We start from the raw sequence: 17,901 nt of genomic DNA on the forward strand, positions 1-17,901 counted from the left end.
TTATTGTGATAAAATCTTATCTCTACTTCTGTGAAAGTTTTAACTTAGTCATTATTTCTATTTTTCACCTTCACAGTGTTTGAAATTTGAAGACTGGTGAGTTTGGGGCTGAAAATTATTCAGGATGCTACTCATGTTTAAAATAAGAATCCTTCAAAATAGTTTCATTTGAAGGATCTGATGAAATAGATATTATACAACTTTAGAGACTACTTATTACTTTATTTAAACTAAATAACAGAGATCATGATACTTTAAATGCCAAATTGGTGGTTTATTGAATTTATATTATATTACTTGATTAAGTTTATTGTGTAAGCTCTTATGAAATGCAGGCATAGTTGCTTTAATGGAATGCAATTCAAAGTCATTGCACTATAATAATTCGGTTTCTGAATTCTCCTCTGAAATAACATTACACTGATTATCCTCTTGAAAACAGCATCTGCCATTTAAATTCAACCTATTGCCATTAGTTATACTATTTATCTTCCTTTTCTATTTCTCCTATGACTGTATAACTTTTGTTGGTAGATTTTTATTGTCCAAAAATAATTTCTCTATTCGCATGAATATAAATAAAACAAATGGCAAACGACTATTGTCGTTATGTTTGATTTCAATGTACTCAAGTTTTTTTTATTAACACTCGTACTGGTAAAATTTTACGTCCTCTTCCTGTTAGATGGGAATTTCCTTTATCAGGCTGGGTTAAAATTAACACTGATAGGACTGCTACAGGATATCCTGGTCTTGCTACTTGTGGAGTTATTTTTCGTGGGAGTATGAGGGAATTTATTGGAGCTTTTTCTGTATTTCTTGAAGTTCAAACTGCTCTGGTTGCTGAGTTTTATGGGGTTATACATGCTATGGAGGAAGCTCAAAAGATGGGACTTACTAATGTCTGGCTGGAATGTGATTTTGCTTTGGTTTGTGTTGTGTTTACTGTTAGGACAAATATTCCTTGGATGCTTCGTAATCGATGGAATGCTTGTCTTAATTACTGTGAGAAAATTAGGTTTACGGTTACTCATATTTTTCATGAAGGAGATGCGTATGCTGATAAGTTGGCTAATTTAGGATTTTTTTCATAGAGAATCTTTTCATTAGTATAATAGGCTTCCATCTTGTCTGTTATTAGAATTCTTTATGAATAGGGTATAATCTACCTATGTATCGTTTTTGTTAACATATGGGTTTTGGTCTAATTCCCATATTTTTGTATTTTCTTTCTTTTTTCTTTTGTTTAATAATACTTTTTTTCATGTGATGACAAATGATTGTTGTTACTTGAGGTCACCCTAACTGAGATCTGAAGTTGCATAGTGATGCTTAACATGAAATCTTTTATTTAAAAAAAAAAAAAACTGTTGTCGTCAAAATTATCCTTACTGATAATTGACTTTGCATGTTTCAAAAAAGATAATTATGGATAAATCTTTAATTAAGATCATTTAAATTTTCATCAGAATTTCAAATAGCACAAGGACATGTTTGTTTTTAGTTAATATGTTTGAATTTATTAACAAATATAAGTAAATGTTTCTGAATAATTTTTGTTTCATAAACGTAGATGGTTGAAAAAAAATCACTACCATATATTGCCCGAGTATTTTATTTTTCAAAATTAAACAATTTTAGTTTACTTCATTCAATTCTTAATAAAAATGTTAACCTATGTTAGAATAATACTATGTATTGAAGTTTATTGTCAACTTTTATTATTAATATTTTAAATAAATAAGTAATTGACATTATAGACGACGTGGGTTGTTGAAGAAGAAAAGGGTGTGGGGAAATTTTTAATATATCTATTTAAACAAATATGGAGTGAAAAGAAAAACAAAAAGGGAGTGGGAATAGAAATACTACTGTTAGCCTGTGTTAACGTCTTCTTGTTGAATAGTCCTTCTGGCTCTTACTATTTAATAAAGTGTCATGAATAGAAGTGATAATTACACTGTTTCCTTTTAATTACATTGTTTTCTTTTATATTAGCACTAATTATTTTTACATCATTTTCGTTAGAAAATAGTTTTGACTCTCTACACAATCTTTATTTGTTACTTTAAATAGTAGACTCTTTCTTCCTACACCTCCATACCTTCTTCTGTCACCCCATACTAAATGTAAAAATACCATTTTCTTTTTTTTTTTGCCACCTCCATACATAATTCGGAAGCTGTTTTTGAATCCGGAAGTGTTTTTGAGATTTATGAAATCCGGAACTCTTTTTTGCATTTGAAATAAGCCCATGGATTATATAATCCGGATATATTCTGGATTACATAATCCAGAAGTCAATCTCATATTTAGAAAAGATTTCCAGATTATGTAATTCGGAAGCTAATCACTCCTCTGGAAAAAAAAGCTTTCAGATTACATAATCTGGAAATCTTTTCTAAATATGAGATTGACTTCCGGATTATGTAATCCGGAAGCTAATCACAAAAGGCTTCTGGATTACATAATCCAGAAGTTAATTCTGGATCTAGAAAAAGACTTCCGGATTATGTAATCCGGAATATTAATAAAGGGTATTTTTGGAATATAAAAAATATATGGGGGTGGCAGAAGAAGGTATGGAGGTGCAGGAAGAAGCAGCCTAAATAGTATTATGGGTTCGGTTGCTTATCTAAAAAAATTGTATACAGTTTTTGTCTTTAAAACAATTATATGAATTTGTATCTATAACCATTAATATTACTTTTGTTATCTCTCATATGATTATCTTGGTTAACTAATTTTCTAGTTTTTCATGATTTACAAAAAAATATTCATAATGAATGATAGAATATTGAAAATGTTTTTATTGTATAATTATAAAAATTAATACATATTTTTTTTTTCATGTTAAATTACACTCACCCATAATTTAATGTATAGGCTAACCACTTAATATTTTTAATAAAATGACCGTTAGGTGTCCTTTAGTTTTGAAAAAAAATATTAATATTCTTAATTTTTTAATAAATGACACTTATCTTGAAATATAGGTAACTTTCAACTCCTTTATTTTATTAAAAAAGTTCATATCAACTAAAATATTTTTAAAAGATGTAAAAAAGATAGTTTTACTAACATAAAATTAAATAATTTAATTATTATATGGTAAAAGCATGGATTAAATTATGAATTGTGTTATCAAAGTATAAAAGTTATAATAAAAATAGTTAACATAGGAAATGAATAGTAATAAAATATATTTATTTAATTTATAATTATATTTAAATATGATCTTAATAAAAATATAAATAAATAAAGAGTACGATGATTACTTAAAAGAAGAGGCGAATGTGTATTTAAAAAATTAGCATGATGCCATTTTCCGATCTTTCAATGAGTTCCTCATTCCATTGAATCAATACTACTTGCATTTGTGATATTACAAGTGTTGCTAACTTGATGAGTTTTCACGCCGGAGGATCAAACATTAGTTCCTTATTACATATAGATTTTCTTCATAATATAAGAATAATGTTTAAAAAAATAAGTGGTTTGTTATAATTAAATTATTTAATTTTTTATTCATAAAAAAATCTTTAATATCATATTTTAAAATTTTAATTTTAAAATTTCATGAAAAGATATATAAGTTTTAGTGAATGTTTTATTTTTAAATGAGAGGGGTAAATATCATTTTAATGAAGATATAAGGAATATGAATGACATTTATTAGAAACACGATATAAATGTAATGTATATTTAAAGATTAGAGAGATGTATGAATCTCATTTTATTAAAACAAAAGGGAGGTATGTGTCCATTTTAAAACTATTAATCTCATTTAGTGTGTTCTTTAGGAGGTAAGCAAAATTTTTCCTAAATTCAATTGAAAAAGAAATATATCTTTAATTTAATATAGTTTAAAAAATGATGCTAAATGTTATAGGAGAAGCCACGTAGTGGAATATATTACTCCTAAAATTGTTCATGTTGAAGAAAGAAAAATCTTTTGTATGTGCTATTTATTATGTGTAAGATAAATAAATAGTAAGTAATATATCTAAAGTCACATGACATTAAATCTTAATAATTTAGGTGTAGACGTTGATTAGAATATGTTTGTGGGTTTGCCCATGAGTGTGAATAATGTTACCAGTTTTAGTTATTATTTACGAGTAGCAACGTTTGGCAATATTTATAATAAAAAGCATAGGTAGAATGAGGATTGATATATAATTTTTGTCATTATTTAACTCCATCTAACCAAACATGGTTGGGTAGTGTGTTACTATCAAAGTTAGATGAGTTTTATTTTTAGTTATCTTTGTTTTGAGGGTTGAACTTGTTGATTTAAGTCGTATAAGTATTTTTTATTTTTTTTAGATGGTGACTTTTCTCTTTCTATTGGGACGAATTGTTATGGAAAGTGTGCTTTATATAAGGGTTGAATTACTCTTAAAGTGATTATATTTATTAATTTTTTCTTGTTGATAAAAAAATATAATCAAACAGACATGAAAAAGCAGTTAGAAGTAATGAGGAAAGGAGATTAGGAATAGGAAGGGATTTGATTGGGAATATTAATGAGGTTTTGCATATTAAATGTTGTTTGGTTGAGAAGTAAAATTGGTGAATAGAAAGTGAATAAAGATTGAAAAAGATGTGAAGATGTGTTGTCCATACTCTTAGGACACATAGTAACATATATGAGAGAGCGTTTCACAATAGATATACAGATAGTCTTAAGAAAGTCTACAAAGCCATTACATATATATATAGTACTGATTAGGGGATGCTTAAATCCCCTACACATAACCCTTACCATTCATCTCCTATCATACTACCACAACATCTCAACTCTCAGTACTAACACTTCATCTGCAAACATAAAAAGGGAAACAAAAAAACCCTAGTTAGATTAATGTTCCTACTTTCTTCAAAGTAGTTATAATTGTTTCAGTCTGGAACAATTATTATTAATTCAGTATTTCTAAGCAGTACCAAACAAAGTTTTTACCAAAGTCAATGCCACATGTGGTAGTGAGTGTGATTTAATTGTTAGAGGAAAAGAAGAGTCTTACACTAATTGAAGGGACATCTGATCTTGTCGGGCATACTGATTATTGGGTTGTAATCCAGTGACTTGGAAGTAGCCACGAGAGTCAAATGCCTGCTGAGACTGCATAGACTCATAGCTTGTGCCTCCAGCCAACACACCCATATTCTGGCTCCTCTCACTTTCAGCTATCTACACCACAACCACCATAAACATACACCTTATCAAACAAATAATGATCTTACAAAACAACCTAAAATATGACACAAACAGATACAAACATACCTTTGCTCGAAGAAGCTGGTTGTTGTTGTGCAAATCTATCTCCTGCAGTGTACATTTTAGTTATCATACTTTCAAACACACAACTCAAACTTTTTAAGACTGTGTGGTTAATTAGGGCAATACAAAACATAGCATCCTATTATAAATAAATAACCTATGTCACAAAATCATTCTTTCCCTTTCCTTCCATTTGCCTATTCGACAACCTAGGATCTGCACAGGACTCAGTCAGACGATTCTTTTTTCATACTTGAGTTTGTAAATAAGCTATTCTCTTCTAAGTCCCTGAAGCATGCCGCTTTACTATACTAAAAACATATATACCCTTTTTAAAACTTGAGCAGTAAACAAAATTTAGTACCCTCTTCTGGATATGCCGAAATTGAGCTAATGCATGTATTCCCACAGTTCAAACAAAACAGTACCATTATTTCTTGGCACAGTGCACGCAGAATAAACTAGAATTTTTCAAATGACACCAGAAATAAAAGAAGAGAAAAGTGACGGGATAATTTTTTTTTTTACTTCTCATTAAGTAATTATAAGTGTGAAAAAATAATATTAATAGGTAAATATCTATAAATTAAAATTAACTCATATATGTTAACTTAAGAAAAACGAAGAGCATGCCGATTATATATATATATAAAATATGGTTTAACTTATAACTCTTTTTATTCATTTTATCTTCTTAATTAATCTTAGTTTTTCCATCTATTCATCAACAATTTTATTTAAACTGACTCATCGAAGCAAAACAAAAATTAAAACCCTCAAACTCTATTTAAAAAACTCATTTGATTTAATTTTTGACTTGGGATAGGATGAGGCTACTGCAGTCAACTTAAACCAAAATATTGAAGGCACGTATTAATTTAAATATATACATAATTAATTTTTGACAAATATATGAATGTATAAATTTTCAACCGTATTGTGGAAAACAGAAGATATAATAAATGCAAAAAGACATTTTTTTAGAAGAGCAATGTAACTTATCGATTCAAAAGAGGTGGCAAACTTGAGGTAAACCAAATGCAAGAGATCATTCTTTTGGTTTCCTCACCATATTTATTAAACCAAATTAGAGCTTGGTTAGAAAATTGACTGTAGTGAACTGCATGCCTATTGAAATTGATTTATTAAGGAACAAGAAAATGCAGACACACAACTATGAATATTTTGTTAGAATCTAGTTTTGTCTCTCTACTCACTTGATAAGTAAAAATATCAAATTCAATGTTTCTAGAGCACATATCAATTATACATGCCAACAATTCCAATCATAACTTTACTCCCAGTGTGGCAGCTATTAGTCTTAGAATATGCTCAGTAGGTTATTCTACAAACTTATACATACGTTTTGTTTACTAAATTATAATTATAAGTTTCATCAAAATATATGTAAATTGTGTCATGATGCCTTTTATCAGTATATTTTTGTAATTATTAATCACCAAAGCCATAGTTAGAATTATTTTTTAAAAAATAATCTAAGAACCACATATTATCGATTAAAGTTACAAAAGAAAATGTTTTCTACTTTTTCTTTAGTTTTACACGAAAAGATATCTGACACTGATGTCTTATAAATGGCTTAAAGAAAGGGATTTTATCTCCTAAGTTATAGTAATATCTTCATAAAATATTAAATCATCTGAATAAAATCATTACGGAAACCTTCACAGATTCCTGTCAACTCGTAGATTAAATGAATGTCTTGTTGACACAACACAGGTCACATTTTGTTCCTTCCTTTTTCCCTTTTTGGCAATATGAGTTTGTTCTTTTTCATTTCTCTAAAAATGGAGCAATCACAACAGTATTATTCAATATCATTTTATAATGGGCCAATTAAACTAGTATAAAATACTTATTGATGAATAGTATGCATTTACCCTAAGCTGTAGATCGAATTTCTCGGTCCTCATTTATGAAACTGAAAACTACAAGCCACAATAATTTAAATCCAATGAGTGGTCAAGTTTAAAAAACCTAAAGACACCACAAGGTTTTATCAAACAAACATACAGAACGGATCACAATAGAAATCCAATGTGAATGTTCAGATACTCACTTAAATAGAAATATTCTAAGCCACTTAGAACATAATCACATACTAAATTGATATATATTCCCCTTTCAAAACCATTCAATCAAAACCATTCAATCAGAACCAATCAAGTTCTGCTCACTGATAAGACAAATATATCTATTGCAAATAAAACTTTAAAAAACAACTCATAAATATAAGAAAAATATTTACCCTCTTCTGCATGTACTCAATTTCAGCAAATAGCAGCTCGTTCTGATGTAATGTTTGGAAGGTAGCACAAGCAAAAAAGAGAAGCACAAAGTGAGAAAAATGCAGGGTTTAGCAGATAATATAAACCAAATAATACTTCTATCCTTTCAAAGGTTATAGAAAGAACTTGTCCATTACAAGACATACCTTTTTTGAACGAATTCTACTTATTCCTTTTTCTAGTTTACTCTCCAGGTTTTTTAGATCCTTGGCTGTCATAGAGCCCAAAGACTCGCCCATCATTTGCCTGCAATTAATTTTACTTTTCATCAAGGATGCTGAAACAATACCAATTGCAAAAACTACATGATTTGATTTATTTTTTCAAAATCTACAATTTTCAAAATTTGAAACCCTTCATGCTGTTGTTTTGTGAATTTTCTTTTCCTAATGCATCAAAAAGACAATTCCTCTTGCCTGTTGTTATTCTGCATGTTACTTATTTGTGCGCGAAGTTTATCTGCTTCTTGCTGGTAAAACTGGAAAATATATATGAAATCATACATGGTTATAAATATCAGTTTATACAATAAATTACAACAATCATTAATTAATTAGGTTATAAACGATACTAACAACAGCTTACCAAATTGAAAGCTTCAATATTGTTTCTCACCAAAAAATATATAAAAAGGAACAAGCAATACCTGAGCATTAGCCTCAGAAGCAGATCCAGCACCAGACGAATCTGAACATGCTTTTTTGTACCTCTCAATAGTTGCTTTGACACTGCAAGGATGAACAGCATCAGTTAAAATTCATGTTCACATTGTATATTATAAAGCTAAAGGGACAAACATTTATAAAGGGTTTGTAAGCTGTCTCAATTTTTGCAATCATCTAAAGAACAATCAATCGTTAAATTCATTAGAAGCTATTCCTTTTTTAAAAAAAAAAAATTCTCAGCAAGGGAGTTATTGTTGCAAGTGGAATAAATAAGAAACTATGGCCTTGTAATTTTATTAAGATCTTCAAAAGCTAGGCTCCTGAACTAATAACATTCTTAGAAGTTTATATCAGCGTAACTGTATGCCAAAAGCAGGTTAAATATAAGATGGTAGAATGAAAAGACTGGGAAAAGGCCTTAAATTGTAATTTTTTAACAACATTTTAAATTAGCACTCCACATGAGTGTTTATTCTAAGAAATTGCCATAATCTGGATGGGAAATTGATGAGGTTTTCTTTGCTTTCAATTTTCTCGTGATTAAACTCGTTGTCTATAATACTCACTTTATAGTTATCTGCTTCGGAGGGAAGCCCTACTGCCTATATATGTCTGAGGAAGAGAGAGAGTTAGAGGAAACCTAATTATGTGTAGAGACTCTAGTTCAGCACACAAGCTCAGGGCAATAATGGTTTTATGAGAATCAAATGAAAAATGCAATGTATTGTCAATTATGACGGTTCCATATGTGGTTATTAACCAATACTGATGAATATGATGTTAATTAGAATAGAGTTATTTTAAAACCTAATTCAAAGAGCACACAAAATCGGTGATCATTTGTCCTTTTGTTAGAATGTAAGACTCTAGTGTTGCATTGTTGTGTGTGTATCTAACCAATTGAATATCAACTATATGTTATATCATGTGCGTGTCCGGTTATAATGCCTGTTGTTATCATTAATCAGACGATTGGAATGAAAAAGCTAAAACTTGGAAAGCTGAGATTTTTCTTTATTCAGAAGAACAAAAAGTATCTTGTTTTCTTAGAGAATCTCAATTTGAAAATTTAAGGGTATTCCCTTCATTTTTCAGAGTCAATGTATTACCAATAATCAAGTTCAGTACGTCTAATATAACATCTTTTCATTTCATACGCAACAACACATTTTTCAAACTGAGCTTAATTGGTGAATGGTTTTGGAAAATTACCCAATAGAGGTTAAATTACAATCAAAATGAATTGGAAAGTTCATCATAAAAGTATTTCAGAAGTCACAGTAATTTGTTGGTTATTGAGGTGCGATTAAATAGTTGGCCTGAGAGTAATAATTGAAAATTACTCTGAAAAGATAAGCGAGGAAACGATTATAGACAGAGTTTAGAATTAAAGTTTTACTACCTCATTAATTTCATTCCCTGGGCTTTATCTTCCACAATTTTTTGACGGTTAGTGATGAATGCTTACATAAGCATAAAACCTGTCTTTCCATCTTTCAATCCTATGACTAATCCTATTTGCTTGTTTTGGACATAGAAATAGAAAAAAGGAGGAAGTGAAGAGCAGGTGTCATGTCAATCTTATCTTGTATTCAATTCAATATGAAATTAAACATAGAACGTTGGAGATTAACCAGAAAAGAGTCCTCTGGTTGAGGGTCAAATCATCCAACTCTCTCAGTTAACTCAACCTTAAACGCAACTCTTTAAAAGCAACGTCAAATGATCTCATGAGTATGTCCTTCTGGTCAAAGTCAGATTAGATGTGATAAAAATAAAATCTTAAAATAATGAAAATAATCACTTTCCATATTCATAAGAAAAATAAGGAAAACCATTTTCTTCTGATACCTTAATTTCCTCGAGCCACTGATTGGCTGCCTCTGCCACGCTGGCACAGGATCCCACTATATGATTGGTTCAACTATTTCTAGGGCTATTTTTTTCTCTGCCACTTGAGGGGAACCCATTTCACAATGGTTAATACCCTCAGCCTCATTGAAATATCCACCTCGATGAACCAACATAAGACTCAAATATGAAAAGATTCATATATTATATATAATATATATTACACGAACTTTATTAAAATAAATCTAAAGGGAATAAATTGAATAAAATATGATTAAATTATTGAGTCTTTTCTGTCTGAAAGTCTGTGAACATCACAGCCGTCCAATTCAGCTCCTGCTGTAGCAGCAGCAGCGATAGTTTTACGCTTCCCATTGCATGGAAGAAGCCAACTACTCAGAGCTCTCCCATTGGCTACCTCAATTGTCGTACATTGTCTCTGCCACAATTTACCTCACTCACTTCAATCTTTAATATTTTTGTTCCCTCTACCTCTCTCTCCTTATTGAGCCTAAGAAACCCTTTTCTTTTTCCTTCTCAGACAATTACTTTCATAGATATATATATGTATGCAAGATATTTGAGCAAATGCAAATCCCAGTCTGGGGTGCCAACAGTGGCGAAATACATTATGATAACCCCAGTTGAGTCACTTTTATTGGTTCATCACTGTCTTTTGCTGTGCGATGTAAAAGAATTTTTACTCCTTGAATAAATAGGAGAGAAAGGGAAACCAGGGAAAGAAAGAAAATTTTCCCAGAGAGGGGTGTTTCCACTATAGAAGATAAAACTTAGGGTTCAGATGGAAGAGAGAAAGAGAGCCCGGAATGGGAATCATGACATAAACTCTTTTGTCAGAGGGTCAAGAACTGAAAAATCATGTGTGACGTGACCAAAGATTCTTTCAACCAAGACAACTCGTAGACTAGTCCTTAAAACCCTAACCAGATTCACCAAACCTCATTTCGTAAAAGGAGGGGAAGATCAACCAAACAGATTTGAACTTTGAAACCGATTTTTACTACTTAGGAAATCTTATTAACTGAAAACAAAAGAGTTTCAACTCTTACTTTTTCCTGATCAAGTGTAATTATCAAACTCACGCTATTGCTAATAAAACCCTAATTAGAGTTATGTTTGACCTAGGTTGGATCTCGCACGTGGGTGCAAGTGGGATTTGGGGAAACCTCGGTTCAAGTATCTGGACTGAAAATCTTAATCTAGGTGTGGCCTTTTTGAGCTGATTTGGTTGTAAATGTTTCGGAAAGAGATTTTCTGCATAATCTGATCTAAACCAGTGTTCGGCTTTAACAAAACCTAAAATTAGTTTCCTTTTTTCCTTGCAAATTTATTTCAATTTGGCATATTGACAAATCTCTTGAAATTGTACCGTGCTTTGTTGATGTGTAACTGACGTATTATTAAGGAAGTGTCAAGGAGATGGAAGGATTGGGCTAATTGAAGCATGACAGCTTTTGCTTTAGGCCTTCTTAGCTTAGCCCCATAGATGTGTAAGAGAGAGAAGGTGAGAATAATGGAAGGGGAAAGAAGAAAAAGGAAACAGAAAATTAACAAGAATGGAGAGGGAGTTGGGGGAAGTGGCTGATCTCACAGACCTGCATAACTTCCCAAATCCTTACCTGTTGCTACTTACAACCATAGTGCTTCTATTTCTATCTATTGCACCAGATCTATGTATCCAACAAACCAAAAACTAGGAAAATTATCATAACCAGAAAAGAAAATATAAAAAAGGAGAAGGGAAAGAACAGAAAAAAGCTCATAGAAGGAAAAGGCCAAAATAGAAGTAAAGAAAGACAAGTGATCCTTGGTTGCAGGAAACAGAGATAAAAAGAGGAAAATCTCTATCTCAACTGCATCACAAAAATGATTATGTTCTTTGTGCTCAAATCCTTCAAAAGATCTATTTACAGAAGCAAAAATCTAAACCCAAAGTCCCCAAAAAGAAACAAAAATTATCATTTCTAATCAACTTCACAACACAGAACTGGGAACAACAAAAAGCTCAAAAGGAGTTCTGAGAAGGGAAGAAAAAATGTGAAAAGAATTTGAGGAGGACAAAACTCATAAAGCTAGATACCTGTTATTAGCGTATTCATAGAGACGGCCACGGCTAGAGAAGACGATTAGAGCAACCTCTGCATCACAAAGCACAGATAATTCATATGCTTTCTTGAGCAAGCCATTTCTGCGCTTACAGAAGGTGACTTGGCGATTGGTGGTGTTTTCAATCCGCTTGATCTCAATCTTCCCCCTTCCCATCTTCCTCTGTGGGGAAACTGACATGGATGGGTTTGGAAAAGCCATGTTTGCAACCTGAATCAAGTGAAGCAAAATCAATATTTTTAGTTCACACAATAAGGAACACATGTATATGTTACATGTATACATGTAAGAGTAAAAAATAATAAAAAAATTCTGGTCTTTTCAACTAGTTTTGTCTGATTAGAGAGAGTATGAGAAGGAAATTAAACTTGGAATCTCATTACACCTCACAGCCTAACTTTTACATCATTAGTAGGAAATTTTGATTTGAGGCAGTAACACAGTGTGTAATCTAGCAGGGTTTTTGTTGCCAAATCTGAGTTTGGAATGAAAAGGTTTGATTGACCCAAAAGAGTTGAAGCACCGAAGATGGATTTCAAAGGATGTTTCAATATTTTGCAAACTAACCTGGTGAGAAAACAAAGGGAGAATATAATTAAGGACACAACAGATTTTTGAGCTAGCCCTTGAAACTTTCTTTCTTTTTTCTCTCCTTCTTGTTTTCCACTTAGCAGAAGAGGAAGGAGATATCAGAAAATAAAAGCAAAGTGGGCAAAGAATTGGGTATTTATAAAGTGAAAAAACGACATTTCATCCATCGTGGTTTATGCATCAGAAACTATACTCATCTGCCATCTTTATATTTTATTTACTTTTCTTTGTCCTTTTCTTTTCTTTTCTTTTTTTCTACCCTCACTGGTTTAGTGGCGTATATTGGCCATGGATCAAATAAGAAGGATAAACCTAGAATAACAATTTGGATTAAGCTTCGTTAACTTTAAAAGAAAAAAGAAAAAGAAAAATTCGAGAAGGAAGTAGGGCATATGAGGGAGAGAGAGAGAGAGACAGAAACGAAGTTCTGATAACGATATTAATAGGGTGAAAAGGACATTGGGCTATGTAAGAAAAATATATACCGTGTCTCAGAGATAAAAATAAGTTTTATGCGCAGAAAAAACCAAGAGAGGTTGATTGAAAAATACAAAATTTTACATTTCATGGGTGACAAGTTTGAATCTCACTCACTTTTTTCGAACCAGATAAATATTAATACTCTTTACATTTCAACACTTTTCCTATCCTAAATTGGGGGCATTTGTCTCTTTCCTATATGTTATTTACAGAAAAATCTATATAAAAAAGACAGACTATAATATTTTTTTTTTATCTTGAAATTTAATAGAGAGAGCTGAGATGTGAAATGAATAAATATTGGTCATGCAATTATTATACAATAATGCTAATATCCTTTTTTTATTAATTTTTATTTGAGATATATATATATATATATATATATATATATTTCGATCATTAAAAAAACAATTAAATATTAACTAATTTAAAGATAAAAATAATTAATCCTCATATTAATTAAGTTGGATATTATTTTTGTTGGATATGAAGTCAAGACCAATTGGTTGGACTGACTATACATCATGTTTAGTGGGTGAGCTTAATAATTGTGTCCATTTTATAATTTTGCTTGTTATTGGTGTGCAACAGGACATAATGAAAATCTAATAGTTGATGTAGGTTGACGAACCACGTTTATTGTCTACCGTTGATTCGTTATTATGTACGTTGCTTTCACAAGCGTTTTTCTCATCAATTTTATAAACAAAGAAACTTTTGTATTTAAAATAGTTTTTATTATTAATACAAAATTATAAATTAATTTTTAAATTAGTATTTAACATTAGTTACTAATATTTTAGTTACTAACTACTCTAAATTTAAAAATAATTTTTAATTTAAATTAGTGACTAATTTAGAATACAAAGTATAAAATCTGATATATATCAATTTAAAAATTACTTTATAAAAAAATTAATAATAAAAATTACATTATATATTGTTATTATTAGTTATTAGTTGTTCTTATCTTCTCATTAAACATGCATTTTCTTTAAAATTACTCTAAATATAACATAAAATTATATATATATGTTAAATTATTTACTTAATTTTATACTTGTTTTCATTTTACGTTTTAGTTTTCATTAAAAAAAATAATTTGTAGTTTTTATACTCAAAAGATTGTTACCGCTAGAGAAAACTTTTTGCTAACCACAACAAAAGTTTTATAAGAGATGTTAGTGTGTTAAAAAAATCTGTATATGAATTAATAATTAAAAATTTGATTAAAACTTAAAAGAAACAATTATTGAGATAAAAAAATTAACTTTACATAATGTATCATCCTAATTCCGTGTGTTTAAATAACAACTTCTCGTCAGCAACTGATATGTTGACATATGGCCACTGGAACACCATCAAAACCAAGTCATTGATAAATAATAATTATGCATAGTTAAATCACTAGTATTGGTGGACCAGAAAAAAAAAATTACTGGTATTGGTGTTTTGTTATGACACACAAATACCCCATTTTTTACTAAACACCTACTATTTAGTGTCCTCCATCACCCACACTAGAATTCAAACACATCTTTCCATAGTCCAAATTTTTTAATCATAATCGTCATTTTCACTTGGCGAGCATAGTTATATTGAAAAGATTTATGTTTTATTAAAAAAAGTAAAGACATTATTATATTTTATTAAATGTTAGAATGTTCTTGGAAAATTAAAAGGTAACCATTACTAAAAAGTCTCGGTGTACAATTAAATATAAAAAAATATTTAGTTACGCATAAATGAAAAGGCTTCATTAGAAAAAGTTGCATCCTAATTCAGTAATTTCCCCTCAAAATTAATTATTTTTTAATTTGTAATTAAAAGTATTTTTAACGGACGAAAAGAGTAATGAAGAAGCTGTTTTTAACGATATTTGTGTGGGGACATTTTAATAATAGAATGACTATAATGAAAAGATGTCTAATTTTTATTTTTTTTTTATCGGCAAAGAGAAAAGATGTTTAATGTGATTGTTATTAGACTTAAAATTGTATTATATATTAGGATTATTTTGATGTTATTAAAATAAATTCACCTTTTTGTCTCTTTGTTAAAGATAATTGTATCACTAAAAGAAAATAATTTTGAAATGAGATTATCGGAAGTGGTTTTACATATCTTTTTTAAGTTATGCCACCTGACAATTATTAATCATGTAAAAGAAATTATGAGAACGCATAAAAGGGTAACACTATCAATATTTCTGCATCATTATAGAGACTAAGGAAATAGAGTTAGAGAAAAGAAAAGAAAAATCTCAAGAAGCACGATTGAAAATTTATGAAATTGGTTATGCATCCGGTGAAATTTCATAATTCTATTATAGAATATTAGGGAATTTAATAATTGTGGAAAAATATACAAAATGCTTTTTAGTATAACTCGACACTAGAAATATAAATTATTTAAAATTTATGCTTACACTTTATTTATTGTTTTCAACTTACCTATATGTGAAAAAGATCATTCATCAAGTTATAGGCTCAATAGACCCGTGCTTTTTTAATTATAATCATTTGACTTATTGTTGAAGATTTCTCCTAGGATTAGAGATAATAAATTTTCATACTATTTAAAAAAAAATATAAATCTTATATTATAAATAGTTTTATAAGATTAAATTAGATTTATAGTTGAGTTATAAAAAACTAATTTGCAAACTTTAAACATGATATTTGTTTTGTCATAAGTTTACCTATTTTTTAAAATTCGTGAACATTGATTGATATGTGGAGATGAGGCACTAGTTAATGATATGGTGTAAACAGAGACCAAAAACATAATTTTTGTTGTGACTTAAAGATATTTCTCCTTAGAATATTATGTTGGAAGAAACTTTTTATCTAGAATACTTGTAGATATTAATGATGTAAGTCAAGTAATTAGTTATTTCTATTCTGCTTCCATATCTGGACCGATGTTTTTTTTATATAGGTTGAAGCACCACTAATAATTCTATTTATATTGTTTTTTTTATTGTTGATAAAAAGAAATTCAAACTATATAAACTTATAAACTGGTTTTTTTTAAGTTCCATTGTTAATACTTATTTTCAACTTACTAATTGATATGACATTTTTTTTTATGAATATCTCTATTTAAATTTAAATTTAATTAAACCTAGTTCTTGCTTTGGTTGGTTGCTTTTACTTTTAGTGACTACAATTATGTCTTCATTTTGTTTGCCTGTCTTTTTTAGGCCTTGTCTCATTTTTGTTGCTGTTGAACCATTTTATTTTTTGTTGCTAATTCTCACTTTATATTTAGCTTCTTCCCCTCTTAGATACTGAGAAACTCGTTTATAAGGAAAAAAAAAATGTCTTAGAATCTTGGAATCGTAGTTTTGTTTAGTAGATTTAAGACTTTATAGTGAACCAGATATGATCGAGAATATGTGAATTAGTAAAATTAATATTTTGACATTTCAAACAACCAGTTACAGTCTGATTTTAAAGGCAATGTGATAATTAAAAAAAATAAATTCTAAAAAATGTAAAAAAAAAAAGAAATAAGTAAAATAGTGGATCAATTGATTTATATGAATTTATTGAAAGGTATCAATATATCATTATTATTCTAAATTATTTGAAAGGAGAAGACTTGGTTTGATATAAGTTGGGATCCTACAAGGTGGAATCCTTTCATTATTGGACTGATATGTGAACCACACAATTGTTTTGAAGATCAATGGTTTATTATTTACTAATTATTATAAAAGTGAGAGTTTTTAGTGATTTTTTTTATTATTATCAGCAACAGTTTTTAGTGATGACTTATTTATTAATATTCAGTTAAAGTGTGAATAATGAGTGTAAAAAATACAAAACAAAAATATAATATTAACTAACTACATCGAAACTAATTTAAAAATTAATAACTTTTTTAGTAGTATTTAAATAATATATAATTTAGTTACTATACCAATTAATTATTTTTATATTTAAAATTGGTTTCTATTTAATAATTTTTTTTTATAATGTAACCTAAATAATAGTTAAACTAGAAAACAATTCACTAAAAAAAACTATTTAATAACAACTAATTTTAAAATAAAAATAATTAATTATTAACTAAATTAGATATTATTTTATAAATTAAAAAATTATTAACATTTAAAATAATTTTTATTATTAATAAAATTTATAAAATATTTTTTTTTATTATTCAACATTAACTATCAAATTACTAACTCTTTTAAACTAGAAATTAATTTTTAATTTAAATTAGGAACTAATTTATGTCCAATATAAAACTCAATATTACATCAGACTCAAGTAGAATCGATTCCTTGTAGGATCGATTTTTCGAGTTTGACACTTGGTTATGACACTTCAGCCTAAAAATTCTTGTTTAGTTGTTGAATGTATGTCCTATACGGAAGGTGTGATCTCTTTGGTGGGTTGATATAATTGTATTTGTTGGGTTTTTATATCTTAATCTGGTTTATTATTTTGGTTTGTAGTGTAGTGTATGTTGGATCCTTAGTTGGTAGGATGCTAGGAAACTTGTTTTGGATTTTTTTTTATAAGGATTGAGATACCTCTAAAATGTTTCATTTTATTTTATTTATTCTTTGTTGATAAAAAAA

General features: G+C 29.0%; 1 protein-coding gene across 3 annotated transcripts; it reads right to left on the reverse strand.

The window, feature by feature from the left end:
• Positions 1 to 4,572: 4,572 nt before the first annotated feature.
• On the reverse strand, positions 4,573 to 12,966 carry LOC137832434 (floral homeotic protein AGAMOUS). Of its 3 annotated transcripts, none has more exons than XM_068640596.1 (9): positions 12,804 to 12,966; positions 12,211 to 12,446; positions 8,240 to 8,321; positions 8,010 to 8,071; positions 7,740 to 7,839; positions 7,554 to 7,595; positions 5,288 to 5,329; positions 5,028 to 5,194; positions 4,573 to 4,824 (listed from the first exon to the last, which is right to left on the reverse strand). In XM_068640596.1, exons 2-9 carry the CDS (start codon positions 12,435 to 12,437, stop codon positions 4,821 to 4,823), a joined length of 726 nt encoding a protein of 241 aa, XP_068496697.1. In that variant the 5' UTR covers positions 12,438 to 12,446; positions 12,804 to 12,966; the 3' UTR covers positions 4,573 to 4,820. The 3 variants fall into 3 exon arrangements, with proteins under 3 accessions (XP_068496697.1, XP_068496698.1, XP_068496699.1); XM_068640597.1 differs by having other exon boundaries at positions 12,622 to 12,805; XM_068640598.1 differs by lacking the exon at positions 4,573 to 4,824 and having other exon boundaries at positions 5,024 to 5,194; positions 12,804 to 12,936.
• Between the last annotated feature and the right edge of the window lie 4,935 nt (positions 12,967 to 17,901).

This window comes from Phaseolus vulgaris, chromosome 6, assembly GCF_000499845.2.
Source record: "Phaseolus vulgaris cultivar G19833 chromosome 6, P. vulgaris v2.0, whole genome shotgun sequence".
Classification (NCBI taxonomy): Eukaryota; Viridiplantae; Streptophyta; class Magnoliopsida; order Fabales; family Fabaceae; genus Phaseolus; species Phaseolus vulgaris.

Bases quoted from the DNA above. Each gene is read 5' to 3' on its own strand.
- LOC137832434 (XM_068640596.1), bottom strand. From the start codon at position 12,437: ATGGCTTTTCCAAACCCATCCATGTCAGTTTCCCCACAGAGGAAGATG. The intron at 8,072-8,239 runs GTATTGCTTGTT...TATATTTTCCAG, and splicing joins CTTCTGAGGCTAATGCTCAG to TTTTACCAGCAAGAAGCAGA. The intron at 5,330-7,553 runs GTAAATATTTTT...TGTACACTGCAG, and splicing joins TTGAGTACATGCAGAAGAGG to GAGATAGATTTGCACAACAA.